Source organism: Cynocephalus volans, chromosome 10, assembly GCF_027409185.1.
Source record: "Cynocephalus volans isolate mCynVol1 chromosome 10, mCynVol1.pri, whole genome shotgun sequence".
In the NCBI taxonomy this organism is placed as follows: domain Eukaryota; kingdom Metazoa; phylum Chordata; class Mammalia; order Dermoptera; family Cynocephalidae; genus Cynocephalus; species Cynocephalus volans.
Window position 1 is genome coordinate 75,251,881 of NC_084469.1, and position 18,122 is coordinate 75,270,002.

At 50.5% G+C, this 18,122-nt stretch overlaps 1 protein-coding gene across 2 annotated transcripts in view; it reads right to left on the reverse strand.

Annotated features, from left to right (window-relative positions):
* The window catches only part of GNAO1 (G protein subunit alpha o1), a 174,752-nt gene that overhangs the window by 27,934 nt on the left and 128,696 nt on the right, over positions 1-18,122 (reverse strand). For both annotated transcript variants that reach the window (XM_063109162.1, XM_063109163.1), the window contains exon 4: positions 1,361-1,521. In XM_063109162.1, the coding sequence (XP_062965232.1) occupies positions 1,361-1,521 (161 nt within the window). The remainder of the gene's footprint in view (positions 1-1,360; positions 1,522-18,122) is intronic.

Genomic DNA, 18,122 nt, shown 5'->3' on the forward strand with positions numbered 1-18,122 from the left:
AGGGACACCTTGGACCTTGGCTCATCAGGGCCTGGGGGCCTGGTAGCCACCACCTGGGACTCACAGGATTTAGGCATTTGCCCATGGACAACCTAGGTATATAGACATGGGAAAATGTTCCTGGCCTTACTCATGTCTCTAGTTTGTTGGCTGCCAACACAGTCAATGAAAATGTCTAAATGTCCACTAGTGCATGCTGTTTTGTTGGCCCTAGCCTCTGTTACATCAGCATTGTGGAGATCAGGGTTTCTTAATCTTGGCACTACTGATGCTTTGGGCCAGATAATTCTTTATTGTGGAGACTGTCCTGTACATTGTAGAATATTTAGCAGCATCTCTGGCCTCTACCCACTAGATGCCAGGAGCACCATCCTAGTCGTGACAATCAAAAATGTCTCCAGACATTGCAAAATGGCCCTGGCTGAAAAACTCTGCTAAGAATGGCTGAATCAGATCAGGTCAGAGCACATGCGCCCTCAGAGAGTGGGGCTCCTCCCTGAAAGCCTGGGTACCAGATTGCAAAAATGGGTGCATTTCCTGAAAGCCAAGGTACAATCCTAGTATCTCCATGACAGAAGATATGTCCCTGACAAAGACCAACAGTCCCAGGGCTCTGGAGCCTCCAGTCTAGGAGCCAAGGGCATGTAATCAATGAAGACACTTTCAAGTGACAAAGTCGCAGCTGGCAGACCGAGACCCCACTGTCACGTGAAGAGCTATGCCTTTTCCCTTTCTATCCCTTCTACCGTGCTCTGGCTTTTACCGCTTCCCACTTCTCCCTTCCTCTTGTCTTCTCTGTCCCTCCTGCCCCCCCTCTACCTTCCTCCGTCCTCCCTCTTATCTGGTTATAACACAGTATTCAAGTATGTGTTTAATTATTTATTATATTTATTGAATGGAGTTACATATTCCTTATTTTTAATTTTAAAGATAGAAGAATGGAAAGTTTATTATTTTCTCTAAAACAAAACAAAATGGCACCATTTAAGTTATTTTCTGCCTCTGTGGCTCTTGATTTGTACTTACGGGGTCAAGGGCTCTCCAGAGAAAACAAAAGCTGATACACAGAAAACCTACATTCTGGAGTGCCAGGCACGCTCCAAGTCAAGCAGGTGACAAGGTCCTGGCCCTGGGAATTTCTGCTGTTTGGCTGTCTCTAGCGCCCTCTGCCTTCCCTGGCCTCTTCCTCATCCTGGGGGCAGGAAGAGAAGCCCTTCTTCTTCCTTCCTGACACCCCCCACCTGTGCTAGAATATCTCACAGCAGGTACAGACTCAGAATCCCTCCTTGCCCCACCAATCCCCATCCCTTCCATCCCGCATCACGCCCCTCCAGGCCTCCGTCCTGCCTGGGACACTCACTATTTGGCAGAGTCGTTGAGCTGATACTCCCGAGACCGGTTGAAGCACTCTTGGATTCCTGAGTCCCCCCAGAGCCGCATCATGGCGGAGAGCAGTTCTGGAGAAAAGGGCTCGGTGTCTTCCATCCGACTCACCACGTCACATACCATCTTGGCGTCGGCCTGGGAGGAGAGACGGATGGTGAGCTTTGAGGCCTCGGTGCAGACAGAGGCCCCTGGCTGGCCAAGGACTGTGTCCTGGCTGTGACTGTGGTCTGGTGCTAGGCTAAGGCCCCTGCCAGGGCACCAGGGCTCAGCCCACAGACTGCTCAAGAGGAATGGGCCACTATCTGGGCACCCCTATGCCTTGGGACACACGCATAGTCTCATTTCCTAGGGTCTTTGCGGGGGACACATGCCTGCGTCCCAGCCTCTGGGCCATCTATCACACGGAAGATCTAAAGCAGTAGTTTCAAACCATACCCCACAGAGCCCTAGGGTTTTCTGTAGGCAGCAAGGGAGAGTGGCAGGCTCTGTCCTCCACCCTCTGACTCAACCACAGCAACTCTGCCTTCATGTGCTTTGAAAACGGGTTTTGCACAGTATTTTGTTTGGGGAAAAAGTGTAAAAATCAATGTTCTTGGTTAGAGTTATAATTTTCTAAACTTTTTACCCAACATGGGGCAAAGTCCCTGGAACTGGGCTGTAACAGGGAGTGGGGCATTTTGGTTGTTTGAGAATTCTGGTTAGCTGAGGGACTGGGCCACAGAGGAGTTGTGCCCTAGGGGCGGGGAGGGGAGAAGCGGGTTGTCAAGTTAGTGCAGGTGGTGAAAAGTCCTTATGCCAATATTAAATCTCAAGAACTTAGGCCCTTGTACGACCCAAAGTTAAAGCTTAATTTTATTAACTTCCATTTATTTGTCTGTGTCCTACGGAGCAGGAGACGAGACGTCCAGGCCTGGATAAACAAGGGAAGAGTGAAGGGGAAAATGATGAAATTGGGAGCTCTCTTCTTCTCTGCCTGCCTCCCCCTCCTCCTCATCTGAGGGGGTGTAGCTGAATTTGCTCAAGGCACACACACGTGTAGGCGGAGACTCCACTGGAATTACAGAAAAAGTAATGCATACTTAACAGGTTTCTTCCCCCTTCCCTTCATCTTGGATACCAAACAGGGGTCACTCATTTTCAAAGGCAACAGCCAAATACAGGTAACATCAAAACCAGGAGAGTAGTGGTCTTTGAAGACTCAAAAGGCTCTTGGAGAAGTCCTAGGACTGCACCCCCCCACCACCACCTTGCACACGCATGTAGCACTTTACAGTTTTCAAAGGACTTTAGTGTGCATGCGTGCCACTTCCTTGGAACTTCACAGCCGCCCGTGAGGGAGCCGTGGGAGTGCATCTCCGCCTGTCCTATGCCCACAGCCTTTGCCCTGCATCTGGGTAGTCCCTCCCCACAGAGGCAGGACACATTTCCCGTCTCCTTGACTTTGAGTGTGCCTGCAGGACTTGCTCTGGCCACAGGATGGTGTGGTGGTGGCACTGTGCTGGTTCCTCAAGAGGCCTTCTGTGTGTCTGCTTGTCCTCTTGGGCCTCTACCAACACCACTAATACGTCCTGGCTTCCTCATTCATCACAGGAAAAGGACTTGGGACACACGGTAGAGCTGAGCCAACCCTCAGCAGACCCAAGTGACTGAGTTTAGAAGAGTCTTCTTAGACAGCATTGTTGTGGCCACACCACAGCTAATTAATACAGTAGTCACTGTTAAGTATCATTATCCCCATTTTATAGGTGGGGAAACTGAGGGCCACAGAGAGGAAAGCACTCATCTAAGGTCACAGGTGGTGAGTGAAAGAGCTGTGACTCAAGATTAGGAGCCTCTGATTCCACAGCTGGGCTCTGTGGTCAGACCCACACGGGCCAAGAATAGTCACCGACTATATTATAGCACCTTTGACGGCAAATGCTACCTGACGGAGGAGTCTAGACCAAGGGTGACATGGCACTACCCAGAAAGATCTGTGCTCCGTCTGAAATGATTGCTGCTTTTAAAGTCTAAATTAGAGCAGGTGAGTGTGGAGCAGGTGCTCTTTGGAGCCCATTCACACCCTTTGCCTGCCCTCAAGGTCCTCTGGAGGGTTCCCATACACCCATGGGCTTTCTGCCTCTACCTGAGGGGCCCTCTGCTCTCAGGGGAGTGGCTGCCTACATAGTTTGGGAATTAGTGCCCTGGCTTCCCTGCCTCCCAGGTAGATAGTCTGAGACAAGCTCACACAGTCTTTTAGAGGATCCCCAGGGGACCAAGCCCCAGCCACCCACAGTGGTAGCCCACCCATTAACTCCCCCTCCCTCCTTGTGTTGCTTTCCCATTCCCTCAGCACTTCCTGACATGACCTCCCAAATGAACTCCTTGTCTCTGAGGGTCAGCTCCTAGAGGGACCCAAACCTGACAACAGGGTCCCTGTCTGAGCCCAGGCATCAGCCACAGCTTATCTGTCCTGACCAACAAGCATGGTGGCCACTGCCCAAGAGGGCCTTCTCTCCCTGCCACTATCCCACAAGCCCGAAGAATACCTCTGCCTTATGACCACTGGGGAAGAGGGGTGGCTGGGAGCACAGGGCCAGGCAAAGAGTACACTGGATCCTCATGTCCAGAAGCCCCAGTCCCACGGGGCCCAGGCCAGTTTCCGGTCCACACCAGGAGTCTAGAAAGGCAAGTATGTGAAGCCATGGCAAGGAGGAGGGTCAACCACTGGATGAGGTGGCTGATGGGCATGTGACCCAAGCTGGGCCATCTGTAGTCTTTCTCTGGGATTTTTCACATGGAGCAAGCTTAAGATGTGTGATACCTAGCACTGGTATCACCCAGACCTGTTTCCCCCAACCATGGAGAAACCTCTAACAATAAAGCTACCAGAAAGAAGCAGGAAAGTGACAAGGCATTTAGGTCTCTGAGGCTGAGTCCCCTCACACTGTCTGTGGTCTGGCCCCATGAGCCTTGTTGGGTTAGTTTCTGCTATTCACGCATACAAAGGCCCTGACTAACCCTGGGCCACAGACAAGACTCACAGCACAGCAGGAGGCAGATCAGGGTTATGGCAGACCCCATGATAGGCAGGCAGTGCTCAGCACTCCCTGGAACCCTCTTCCAGCTGCCTCTCCCCCTGGGCTCAGCCTGCACAAGTCCTGCAGCCCCAGTGAGACTGAACCCCTGCTGGGGGCTAAGAGTGGATGCGCCAGGCCCACCACCCCCCTGATCTCATGGGTCCTCCAGAATCAGGGTCTTTTATTCACAGGTGTGATTGTTAGTACTGGACGGTTACTCTGCTGTAAGCTCTTTCAACCTCAACTCTCCGATTAAGCCAGAAGAGAGAGACTACCTAGCCCCTGGCACATGGCTCAGGAAGTGAGTGGGAGGTACTGAAAATCAGCAGGTGCCCTTTGGGGTGGGAGAGACACAAAGGAAGTAGGTCAGCACCTGGAAGGTTTGCGGTCAACAAAAGATTCTGTACAAAAGGTATGTAGGGCCAGAGCCTGCTGTGGAGACTTTCCCAGAATTGAGCTGTTCGGCTAAGTAGCTATTTACATGTCAGAGCCTGTCCACTGCAGGTCAGGGTAAAGTTCTGGCAGCTGGGCCCCGTCCCCACTGCCTGCTTCGGGAAGGGACCAACCACTGGCATGGAGGCTGTAAGGTGAAGTCCACAATGCTAACCAGACCTAGCTCCCCAGGGACAGTGTCTTAAACACCCCAGCCCTTGAATTCTTGACCCACTCTCACTTGACAGGAAGGGCTGCCCACCGAGGGAGATTGGATCCCCAGGTTCAGGGCTGGGCTTGGAGCCTCCACTGGAGGCAGCAACCTAGGCCTTGGGGCCTAGGCTCTGGGTGCCCCAGACAGGCAGTGATGACTCAGAGAGGTAGTGGGCAGGGAACAGGGGTGGTGCCTCCACCTGGGGCTAAATGCAAGGTAAGGCCTATGAGTCAGAGGCCTGCAGCTGATGCGCTCCCTGGTGCCTGGCAGACCTCAGGAAATCTTGGCTCTTCCCTGGATTTCAATGAGTTTTCCCATCTGTGGAATGAGGGGGGTGGACCTGGTCTGAATTTTCCAAACTTCCTCCTTAGGCCCCACCTTCATAGTTTTTGCCAGATCTGGGGATCACTAGAGTCAGAACAAGACGTTCTGCTGGGTATGAGAATCACACTTGATCTGAGCACCCCCGAGTCACAACACACCTTGCATCGAGGACACAGGTGACACCCGAGAGGATATGATTTATTAACCGCGGGCCCTGTAAAGTCACTTTTTATCTCCATGTTTGTTCCTCCATGTATGACCCAGAATTTAATGAACTCCATTCCAGTGGGATGTATGTTACAGCTTGGGGAAAGCGGGACGAGATGATTTCCTGGGACTCTCCAGTGGACAGCCCAGGGTCTGGAGCCTTCCTCCCAGCTTCACATTCTTACCAAGGTGTACTGGGGAGGGGAGTCCTGTGCTGGCAGCAACCTTCACCTTTCCTGCTCTCTCCTCATCTTTCTCAGTACAGTATATGACATTCCCATCGGCCTGGCTGCTCAGACCCAAAGACCAGGAGTCCTGCTTGACCTCGCCGCTCCCCTCCCATGCCCAGAATCCTGTTGGTTTGCAAATCTGTTTTTAGCTGTCTGCTCTTCCTCATCTCCTCTCTTACACCTCTGGGTCCAAGCCACCACCGTATGTCTCCTGGACGCCCATAGTTACCTGCCAAGGGCTCCCTGCCTCCATCTTGCTTCTCTCCAGTCTTCCCTACAGCAGGAGACCGTCAGTTTCCTCCTAACATCAATTCTCCCCTTCTCTGTTTGAAAAAGAACACCCAAATTTTTAGCCAGGCACACCGACATCCAACGAAAAGACTGCACTTCCTAATTTTGCTTGCAGTTATGTGTGGCCGTATGAAAAGTTCCATACAACCAGAGGTAAGCTGAGGTGTAGCGAGGTCTTTGGAAAAGTCATTTTAAAGGAAAGGGGCGCCACTTTTCTTACCCTTCCTCCTTCCTAATACCTGGAACTTGGATGTGATGGCTGCAGCTCTAGCAGCCAACCTGGATCATGAAGACAAGATCCACACCCTAGGGACGGCAGAACAGTGATCTAAAAACAGCCTTGGTCCTTGACAACTTTGTGGGGATTCTTTACCATCTGGAGTCATACTAACTCCATTCTGTGTGTGTTGTATTTTTTAACAGTTAAAATAAATTTCTATCTTATTTAAGCCAGTATTTTGGGGGTCTCTGGTATTCACAGTGACATCTAGTCCCAATGGATAGAATAACCCTCCTATTTAAACTCTTTCAATAGCTTCCCATCATTCCTAAATTCCAAACTCCTTAGCATGGCCTACAAAGCTCCACCTACCTCTCTGTCCTAATATCCTCTCACCTTTCCCTTCTCACGGGCTCCGGCTATACAGCCTTTCTCTCTGTTCCCCCAATAATCTGCGGTAATCCCACCTCAGGTACTCCATCTGTCCAGATCACCCTTGCTTTGCCCCTCCCTATCTCAAAGGTCACCTCCTCTGGGAAGCCCTCCTCCTGGGCAGGGCCAGCTCCCACAGAGCACCAACCATGCCGTATTACATCTAGTACTGTATGTCCTTGTTGCTCAGGGCAGGCACTTTCCTGATTTCTCATGGTGCCTTGGATCTCAAACAGTGTTCTGTACACAGCTGCTGTTCAGCAACATCTGAGGGATGGATGGATACCTGGCATTTGAGTATCAGCCACGGCCCCAGTTTCTCACTCCACCCTATCTACCCACCAACTCTTTTTGTCTTGTCAATTTGAACAATATTTGTATCTCATTTAGCCCTTATAGAAACCCTACCAGGTAGGCATCCTGTTTAGGTGTGGTAACTTGCTCAAGATCATGCAGCTAGTAAGTAGGACAGCCTGGGCTCAAGTCAACCTTCTGTACTGTGCTACAGTCAGCAACCCTGGACTGACATCTCAGACAAGGCCTGGCCACCCAAGGCCAGGGCTGAGGACTCACTGGTGCCCAGCCCTGCCCCTTGAGCAAAGGGGAGAGGGCTGGGCAAGAAGGAAGGGCCAGGCTTAGAGGGCAAGGGAGAGCTTTGCCAATATGCCCTGGAGGACTGTGGAGGGTGCCTGGCTGGGTCAGCTTTGCGTGACAAGCTTAACATGCATTTAATGGAGCCAGAGGAGGCCCTTGCCCCTTGGTCTGTCTGCCCTCGGGGACCTGGGGCACAAGGCTCACACTGGGCCCAATCTTCCTGTCCATGGCTTTTCCTGAGTAATGGCGGGGGCACTTTCTAGAAACTTTCTCTCTGCTACTGCCCCCATGGCATGGCCACTTCTTGCTGTCTATCCAGGCAATATGAGCTATGATGAAACACACGCATGTACTCCAGATAGACTCACCAGGTGCTATGGTCTGAACTTTTGTGTCCCTCCAGAATTCTTATGTTAAAATCCTAACCCCAAAGTGATGGTATTAGGAGGTGGGGCCTTTGGGGAATCATTAGGTTATGGAGGTGGAGCCCTCATGAATGAGATTAAGGCTCTTATAAGAGACCCCAGAGAGACCCTCACCCCTTCCACCAAGGGCAGACACAATAAAAAGGCACTGTCTATGAAGAAGCAAGACCTCGTCAGGCACAGAATCTGTCGGAACCTTGATCTTGGGCTTCCCAATCCCCAGAACTGTGAGAAATGCATTTCTTTTCTTTCTAGATTATCTAGTCTGTCATATTCTATCATAGGAGCCTGAACAGATGAAGACACCAGGTCTGACCTGTGCGACTTTTACTTAGTGGAGAATGCTGGAGCTAATTCTCTAGAAAACCCACTGCGTGCTCCCGCCCAGGCAGTGTTGCAGGAGAGATGGCAGTGATTAGCTTCAAGGTGGCAGTGAGAGGCCCGCCCCATCCTCTCTGCCCACTCCTTTTCTACTGGGTGGCTGCCCCCTCCTCTTATGTGGCTTCCATCCCCTGGTTTTCTGGCAGCACAGCCCAAGCTTCCCACCTGTCCCCAACTCAGTCCAAGCAGTTTGGGTGGGGATGACTCTGTTTCCTGATTCTAGGGTCAAACACATACTCTAGGCCTGGCCAATCCATCCTGCTGGCCTGTGAACAGCTTGGGGGGGAACAAAGAATCCATACTTGTCAAATAAGACTAACAATCAGTCCTACCACCCCAACCAGCCCCAGGACTTTGTAGGGACTATTAGGAAAGAAAAACTCTCAAAGGGAGGGTCCCCTGAGTGTGGAGTCACCACTGAAGAAAGCAGAGAAGAGAGAGAGACACCGAGTTATGATAACACGCCAACACTTGGATCCAGCTATGCCTGCAGCCACTTATACCTCTGGGCTTTCTAGTTACTTGAGTTAATCAATCTCCTGATTTTTTAAAAATCTAGTTTGAGGATATGCTGTTTGTTTGGTTTACTTTTGTACTTATGCCCCAAATAGTCCTATTATACCTCCTGGTCTGCCAAGGCTAATGTCAGACCTACCTTCTCCAGGAAGACCCCTCCCACTACTGCAGCCCGCATGGTTCTTCAAGCACCTGGGTCCCCTCCTCTCTTACTGTCTGAACTATGCCCTGCATGGAGTGCCCACATGCTGTACTGTGTTTCCTGCAGGAGAGGCCTCTCTCTCTCCAATAGCACTGCTGGACACTAGAGGCAGTTTGGTGGGATTCAGTAGACAGTGCTGTAAGGAGACCATGGACATGCATGTCTGCCTATGGAGTGAGGGGGCGGGATCCTCTTTCCACCACTGCTCCCCACAGTTCTGAGGCCCAGCTGCAGAGAGAAAGGGAGAGAGGGCTATCTCCTGTGTGTGAGAGAGAACATGACTGTCTTTCCTCAGATGTACAAGCCTCTGTGGGATGGGTCAGCAGTTACTAAGTGCCCAGAATGCCCCCACCCCATCATGCTCCTGCTAGGACTGCCCATGCTTTAATGTCCAGCTCTTCTGCTACCCCTCCCTTCTGAGGAGCCTCCTCTGACCACCTCCTTTGGTCATTCCCTCCTTGGGCTTCACAGCTTTGCTCCATGCAGCCTTCTGGGGCCTTCAGGCATAAACTTGGGAGCCACCCAGTCCTGGGCTCCAGTCTGGGCTCCCAGCTTGAGCAGGGGCCTTAACCTTCCTGAGGCTCAGTGTCCTAATCTGCAAAAATGGGGATGACAGCATCGTCATTTTCTTCTCAGGGTTGTCATGTGAGCAAACATAGAGCACTTAGCACAGGGACGGTACCTGGGTGGGCTGTGCTGGTGGATGAGTATACCCGCCCCACCTCCTGAGCTGCCCAGGCTCACAAGAGATGAAGGGGTCGGGCCGAGCCCGTGGCGCACTTGGGAGAGTGCGGCACTGGGAGCGCGGAGTCGCTCCCGCAGCGGGTTCGGATCCTATATAGGAATGGCTGGTGCACTCACTGGCTGAGTGCCGGTCATAAAAAAGACAAAAAGAGATGAAGGGGCCATCTTGCCAGCTCTCATGACGATCAGGGGCATGGAAGAAATATGGGACTCTTCTTTGGGGCATGGCTGGGGCTGTGCATTTCTGAATATCAACAGCAGACAAGATGCCATTCTTACGGGTTGAGGATCAGGAGGCTGCGAGAGGTTGTACTTCTCAAGCTCACCTGCAGTATTCTTTATATCATATCAATGATTTAAAAACAACATTAACATTTTTTTTTTATTACAGCCAGTATAACCTCTCTGGTTAAATGATATTTTACTCATAATGTTGACATATAAATGGCCTGAAGCTGCTTGAGGTGGAAGTGAGGCACTTTGGAGGAACCTCTGGAGAACCAAGACGCTGGAGAACCCGCTATGAAAACCTTCACATTGCATCACTGAGAGCTGGAGAAAGGGGTGGGCAGGGAGAAGAAGGGACATATGGAGACAGGGCCTAGGGGACATCTTCAGCATCTGGAGGGTGGCGAGCTTGGTGCAGAGTGTCCCCTTGAAGTGGGCTGCCTTAGGCCATTGTTGGGAAGCAGGGTGCCCGGGGTGGTGGAGAGGGTAGATGTGACCTGAACTTGCAGGACACAGGGGTTACTTACTGTGATGCAGAGGCCAGGGGCTTCCTGCCACAAGGACAAGTGCTGCTGGGGGCTGGTCATGAGTGTCTAGGAAGCAGCACCAAGATCTGGGTGCAATCAGTGGGACACCTATCTGCAGACATCCAGCTGGTCCCCGGAGCTAGAACCCATTCTGTTAGGAGGGGCGTGGCTCCCAGCACCCAGTGAGGGCCTCGCCCACCTGCCCACCCTGGTTCCTACCTGTCAAGCCATAGACAGCCCCTGCACCGACTTCTCCTGCCCTAGCCTCTCCTTCCCACGCTCCTCAGAGATGCAGCTGATGCCTATCTGTGCTGTGCCACACCTCGGGGGGGGTGGTGGTGAGCAGGATACGCTGGCAGCAGCTCCCCCGAGCCACGGGGAGAAAACACATTCTCCACTCACAGCCAGGTACTGCAGGGACCTGGAAGCGCCCAGGTATATTCACTATCTGAAACCAGGAAAACCGCACTCTCAGCACTTGGGTCTTCAAAACTCTTCCCTTCTCTTCTGGGCAATGTGGACTTTTCAATAAAGATCAGCGACAAAGAGGCATGGAGCTAAAATATAACAAAGGGCCTTCTCCCTGTCAAGAGATGAGATGAGAAGGACACAGCGGGGAAGTCAACAGGGGTTTTCAGTCAGGTGACCCAGGTTCAAATCCTGGCTCTGCACCCTTTCAGCTGTGTGACCCTAGACAGACAACTTCACCTCTCTGAGCCTCTGTTCTCTCATTAGTTGCCCCACATGGGGCTGTTGGTGCAGATGAAATGCACTGAGGATGTGACACAGCTTTGCAACATGAAGGGCCCTGCAAATGTTGGTTATTATAAGCAAAGATGAAGTGCCTCAGACACAAACAACAAGCTGACATAAAATAGCCTGCTCTGTACAAGACTTTCCAGGCAAGCACGATGATCTTGATAACAATAATCATAGTAATTTGTAATAATAACCCCTTCCATTTGAGGAGCTGCTTTGGATCGTTCAGTTTTCCTCCGTTTCTAATCTTTTAGGCTAAGTGAAGTGTGGGTGTGGACACACACACACATACACACACACACGCACACCCCAGTCTTCCAGTTGCAGGAAGACTCCATCCGGCCCCACCCTGCCCCATGTGCTGTAGTTGTCCCTGCACCCACCAGGGGGCAGAAGTGCACAGGCCAATGGGAGAGGCAGTGAGAGCTGGACACTCTGAGCCAGAGACCAGGAAGGGCCCGGCCAGACCCAGTGGCCATCACTGCTTTCTTTGGGTTGCTAACCTGCTCCTCAAAGGGAATGGGCAGAGAGACCTCAGCTGCTGGAGGCCTACCTGGCCACTGCAATTTCTGCAAGTGCAGGATGGCAGGGGGCGTCCAACCCAGGCCTGTACATCTGAGGAAACATGGTCATGTTTTCTCTCACACACAGGAGAGAGCCCCTCCTTCCTCTCTATACCTGGGCCTCAGAACAGTGGGGAGCAGTGTTGGAAAGAGGTGCCTGTTACCTCACACCTGGGCAGGGTCTGCTTTCCTGGCTCTGGGCAGGCAGATGGCTCCCTAACTGTGACTCTCAGTGGAAGTGGTACCAACCCACCACCCCAGGGGCACTGTAGCCATTTGTGATGTGTCTTTGGCAGTGGCAATAATTGGGGTGTTGCAGACATTTAGAGGCTGGAGGCCAGGCATGCCTGGGACTCTTTCCTCACTTGGGCTTAGGAGTCTGAGCAAGGCCTGTGCCCACAGCTTGCTGTCAGTTCATAGGGTCTCTGGAGCTGTGGGACCTCGTGGGTCCACCATTTGCTTTAGGGAAGGGAACCTTCTGGTTCCCCCCCAAATCCTGCAGAACCAAAGATTCGGTGCCATTTCTAATCTTGCTTTCCTTCCCCAGTGAGGATGACGATCCTCCCACTTCCTCCTTTCAAATCTGCCCATCCCCTCTCCATCCATTTATCCATCCATCCCTTGTACTTCCTGTGCAGGATACCTACCTATCAAGCCTCATGCATCTGCCCACTTAGCCATCCACCCACCCATTACATCATCTACCCACAAGCCACCCCTGTCCATCCATCCACTTCCTCCCACACCCACCCACCACCCCTTCACCTGCCCTTCTGTCCTTCCATAGTGTCTACCTCTCAATTATTCACTCATTCCTCTTTGATCTCTCTAGCCACTCATCCATTCATCCTCTCCTTTACAGACATATAGTGGGTTCTTGGGCTTAAGAACATTCATATTTGGCATAAAAGGAACACACTGCCCGGATCTCCCCAGCCCATTAGCTGGTGCTTTGAACACATCAGGGGAGAAACTGCCCCTTTGACTCTCCCTCTCTCTGCCCAATGGTCCCATTTTCGTCAGGGGCCTCCGGCCTTGTTAAAGAAGGCTTTCCTAACGTCTCCACCTGGGTTCAGAAAGTAGTTCAAACTTTCTGGATTCCTTGGGGATTTGTCCTAAGCCCTTCCGAGAACCTCCCCTGCTTTGGGCCCAGGCTGCCTACTGTGGAGGTGGATGAGGCCTGGGTTTCCCATCCTCACTTGCTGAAGGATCACATACTTTCCAGCTTCAGAATGCTTGGATCTTCCAATTGTTTAGAAGCAGCTTTTTCCTGGAGAGAAGCTGGCTTATCATGTGTCTTCAAGAACTAGGGGTTGGGGGTAGATGTGGCTTGAGTGCTCTGAGGCCCTGTCACTGGTCCCGCACTTAACACCTAACAGCTTCCACTCAGAAACCACCTGCCAGCCCCTGCAGTTGGTGTGGTTTCCCACCCCCTGCCCTCGCCCGACTTAAGCAGGAGCCAGGGCTAGAGTGGTAAGTGTTCCTTCACCACAGATAGGCTGATGTCACTAGCAGGACCTGGACCCTGCCCTGCCCCAGCTTGCAGTCCAGTGGGGGCATCAGACACACCACCCACCAACTTGCAGTCAAGGAGGCTCCTCCAAGGAGGTGGCCACAGAGGAAGGTCTGGGCCTCAAGGAGGAATAGGTGTATGGGTGTGAGGCAGGAGATGGGTATGCCTGGGAGATGGGCAGCTGTGGGCCAGCTGTGCCCTGAGGCCAGGGCATAGTCTGGACACTTCTTCCCTGGGGGCTCTTGAGGAGGTGAGGGAATGACAGGATAGACAGAGACAGAGACGTGAGGCAAAGCCAAAGGCTTTGCCTAGAAGCAGTGGGTTCTGGAGGGCACTGAATGCCCTTCCAGCCACCAGTGGGGTCTGGGGACAATGGTGGGGCTCTGAGGTCCATGTAGCTCCTAAACTCAGGACAGCCACCTGCCTGCACACAGACCACATCTCAGAGTGTGACCCTGTGCACTGCCCCTCATGAGGCAGCTCTGGCGGAGTGAAAACTCTCCTCCAGGAAGTCTCACAGAGCAAATGCTAAACCTCCAAGTGTGGAGCCCAGACATTCGCTCTTTCCCTGCACTTCCACGGCTCCCGGACTCCTCAGGGCATTGGCTGCCTCCTGCGGGTAGAGGGTCTGCCCGTATTCTTCAGCCACAGAACTATCCTGGGCCCTCAGGAGCAGTGGTGTGCTTATGTCACCAAGGCTTCTGACAGCCCCAGTTTCCTGAGTATGGAGTGGGAATACCACCCGTCCAAAGCCCCAACCACTACCTCCCTTAGAGACAGCCTTGTGTGGTACCACTTTCTCTTGGTGCCCTTTTCCCCTTGGTGAGTCCAGACCTGCCAGTGTACACCTCCTGGTTATCTCTCCTTGATAGGGGGCTCTGTGGACTGCTGAAACACCAAGTAGGCACTATGCAGCCACAAATAAACTTTAAGGTTAATTAGACAGGAATTTCCAAATTCATGATGCCCTCACCCTCTGCCTCCATTCTCCTGAGCACAATATTCTTTTCATAGTGGTTGGCTGGTAAGGGGATCTGAACCCTTGACCTTGGTGTTGTAACACTGTGCTCTAATCAACAGAGCTAACTGGCCAGCCTTCCTGAGCTCAATGTTCTAAGATACGGGAAAAGGACTAAAACTGGATAGAGCATATTTCTAAGAAATGAACAAGGGCAGAATGAAATTATCCACACAGAGCTTAGTCAAAGGGAAAGAAAAGTGATAATGACCAACCTCATCTCTTCAGAACATGAAGTGACGATAGTGAATAGTTTAATTAGAGCCGCTCGGCTGGGAGATATTAGCCACACAATTATGGAGGAGAAAAGATGGACGCTGGAACACCACACGCATGGCAGGGGTGGGGAGAGACAAGTCCTGAAGCTGACAGGCTTGGCTGATTGGTGCCTCTCCCCAGGCTCATTCATTGACACCTCTTCCTGTTTCCTCATCCCTTCACTGGGGACATTAGTTCCCACACTGTTCATCAGAGTGATCAGGTACTGCTTTTGTTTGAAAAGGAGCAGTCACCTTGCTTCCAGGATCTGAGAAGACTTGGGCTTCAGTCTGCCTCTGACTGGCTCTGGGACCCTGGGCAAGTCTCCTCTCCTCTCAGTCTCAGTGTCCCCAACTACACAAGGAAGGAGTTGGCTTGATCAGAGGTTCTCAAAGGGTGGTCTGCGGACCCCTTGGGGTCTCTGAGGCCCTTTAAGGGGGATCCACAAGATCAAAACTGTTTTCATAACAATACTAAGACATTATCTGCCTTTCTAACAGTGTTAACATTTGCACTGATGGTGCAAAAGCCGTAGCAGATAAAACCACGTTCAGTTAGCAGGAAGCATGGCAATGAACCTGCTGTACTAGATGCCGCTGTATTCTTCGCCACCAGGCAAGCGAGCAAAACAAATGACAGTTTATTTAAGAATATCCTTGATAAAGTAGAAAGATTTTGAATTTAAAAAATATCTCCACCCTCGAATATATGTCTTAATTTTCTGTGTGATGAAATGGGAAGTATACAGAAAGTACTTGTGCTGCAAACCAAAGAGTGATGGCTGTCTTCAGAAAGGCACTCATAAGGCTGATGGGCCAGCTGACGAGTTCCTTTTTCCATGTGACACTACTTTTACTTGAAAGAACACCAGGCAGACAGACAACGAGAATTCAAACCTCGGTCTTTGGCAGACATTTTCTCAAAGATGAACCAAGGGAGCCTATCATTTTCAGAAAAACAACTGACATATTTGTTACCAATATGATAAAATTCCAGCTTTCAAGTTAAAAACCAGAAGTTAAGAAAAGTTGTATTTACTACTGTAAGCTTGACAACTTCCCAGTACCTACAAAAATGTCTGGTAAGATCAGTGTTGATATTAACAGGTATGAGTGTTTGATATTATATGCCAAATCTGTCAACATTTGGAAGATCTATGTAACTCAGTGAACCAATATTTTCCAAATGACCAAAATGTTGGGCTGGCCAGTTAGCTCAGTTGGTTAGAGCCTTATGACACCAAGGTCACAGGTTCTGATCCCTGTACTGGCCAGCCACCAAAAAAATAAAGGACCAAAATGGTGTTACAAAATCATGCATGGGTAAGAGATCCATTCACAGTGTAGGGTAGACCAGTGGATTTTCGTGTAACGGAACAGAAGACGGTCATTGATACAGTTTCAGATTCCACATGACAACTATCCTTTAAGAAGTTACCATTTGTCTAGTTTTGGTGAGTTTCAAAGAATAATTATCTGAAAAGGCTAGTAAAATATTCCTTCCTTTTTCAACTACATTATTTGTGTGAGGCCAAATTTTTCTTCAACCAAAACAGCACATCATAACAGACTGAAAGCAGAAACATGTATGAGAATTGAGCTATCTACTATTAGGGCACACATTAAAGAGATTTGCAAAAATGTAAACAAATCACATTCTTCTTATTAAAATATTTTTGGAAAACAGTAATTTTTCATAAAAATGTTATTTATATTAATGTGTAATGGGTTTATTATATATTTTTTTGTTTGGTGGTTGGCCAGTATACAGTTATTTTTACATGAATATTTTAAATTTTTCTTGCTTTTAATTTCTAATGTAATAAAAATTTATAGATATAATCTATATAAAAAATGTTTACTGGGGTCCTAAATAATTTTTAGGAATGTAAATCAAAAAGTTTGAGAGCTTCTGGAACATATCATTCTTTCCCAATTATTCTCTAACACCTTCATAACTTCTGCCAAAGTCCTGCATCAGCTGATGACTAACACTTATTTTCTTAGATACATCTTTGTACTTCATAAATGCCATATCCCTATGGTAAATGAAAAACCTGTATAAAGTATTTTAAATAGAAGATACCATAAGAATAACCACAATGAAAGCACAACACTATCATAAAATTCTAGTGGGGTCCTGTTGCCTGTTGAAGTCTCTCAGCCTGTGGCCCTTCTTTCTTTGTTAACAAGGGAGATAAGTTCAGAGGTGTTGAGGATGTACTAGCACCAGCCTAAGACTTTCTTCTTGAGGTTCTCAGGCTGAAACAGAGGAAGGAATCACTTTCTGACTTGGTGAATCCATGTTATTAAATGGCATGACCCTGTGCCACTGAAGCCACCTCATCTCACAGACTGGTGGCATATGTCCCCTGCTTGGAGGGGCCCTGGGCAGATGGTCTCTCAGGGCCCTCCAACTGGCACGTGGAAGGGCCAGTTAATGAGATCTCCACCTACTGAGGTATGAATGATTCACAGTAGATCCTCTCATGGGCTGAAAAGTGAGGCTGCAAGCTTCAGCCAACACCTCTCAATTAGAAAGTTAAGAATTACAAGTTTTTGCCAAAGGCTAATAGTGGTGGGAAGGTTGTCAGGGTTGGGTTGAGGAGGGACCTCTGGATTCAGGAGTCAGGGCAGGCTGAGCCAACCAGCCCAGAGGGCCAGCAAGCCTAAGCTGTGGCCTCCTTGGTGTCTACTGTGAGCACTGGAGCTGGCAAAGCAGACAGACACACACACGTGCACACATGCTTAGAAGCCTGGAGGTCAAGGAAGAGCCCTAGGAGAGTAACAGCAGTTCATATTTAGTGAACACTCACCATGGGCTGTACTTCATTTAATGTTCAGAAGAATAATCATATTCTCCACTTTATAATCACAGAAACCAAAGCACTGATGGGTTACAAGACTTGCCCAAGGTCACTCAGCCAGTAGGTGATAAAACAGGGAACTGCGCTCCAGCCTGTGCTCCAGAGCCCTCGCTGTAATCCCCTCTGTGAGGTGAAAAGCAAGGACTGGGTGAAGGAGGTGTCCAAGCCATCCAGCATGCCTAGGGCAGAACAGGGCTGGGCCCTGCCAGCCTGTTTCCTTGAGGGCTGGGTACGGCTAGCACCTGGGATGCTTTCCTGCTGCCATCACCTGCTCTCCTCCACCACCGCTGTGGGAAGGAGCTCCCAGAGGGCCTGGCTGGTGGTGCCCTGGGAACCCACATTAGCATATTATTGCCGGCAGTGTTTATGTGAGGCAGGTGGGATGGTGACAGGTACAAAAAACAAGGGTGACAAATACTCCCATCCACCAAAACACAGGTCAGACAGAGTGCACCCACAGCTGTGCACCAGCTGGACCAGGCAGAGAGGTCCCAGAGGGATGCCCAGGACAGGGTGTGAGGTGGGAGAGACAGTGGAGCCAGGGCTACATGCGAGCTCCCCTGACTCCTGGCACTCGGCCATGAGAGAGGAGCACAGAGTAGGGGAGGCTCAGGGCTGAGCAGAACCTCTGGGAGCCTGTCTGGTAGGGAGGGAAGAGGGAAAGGCTGCACCCTGCAGGGTGTGAGTCTGGTTCAGGGCTAGGCAGATGGAGCTGCCCCATCCTGGGTGTTAC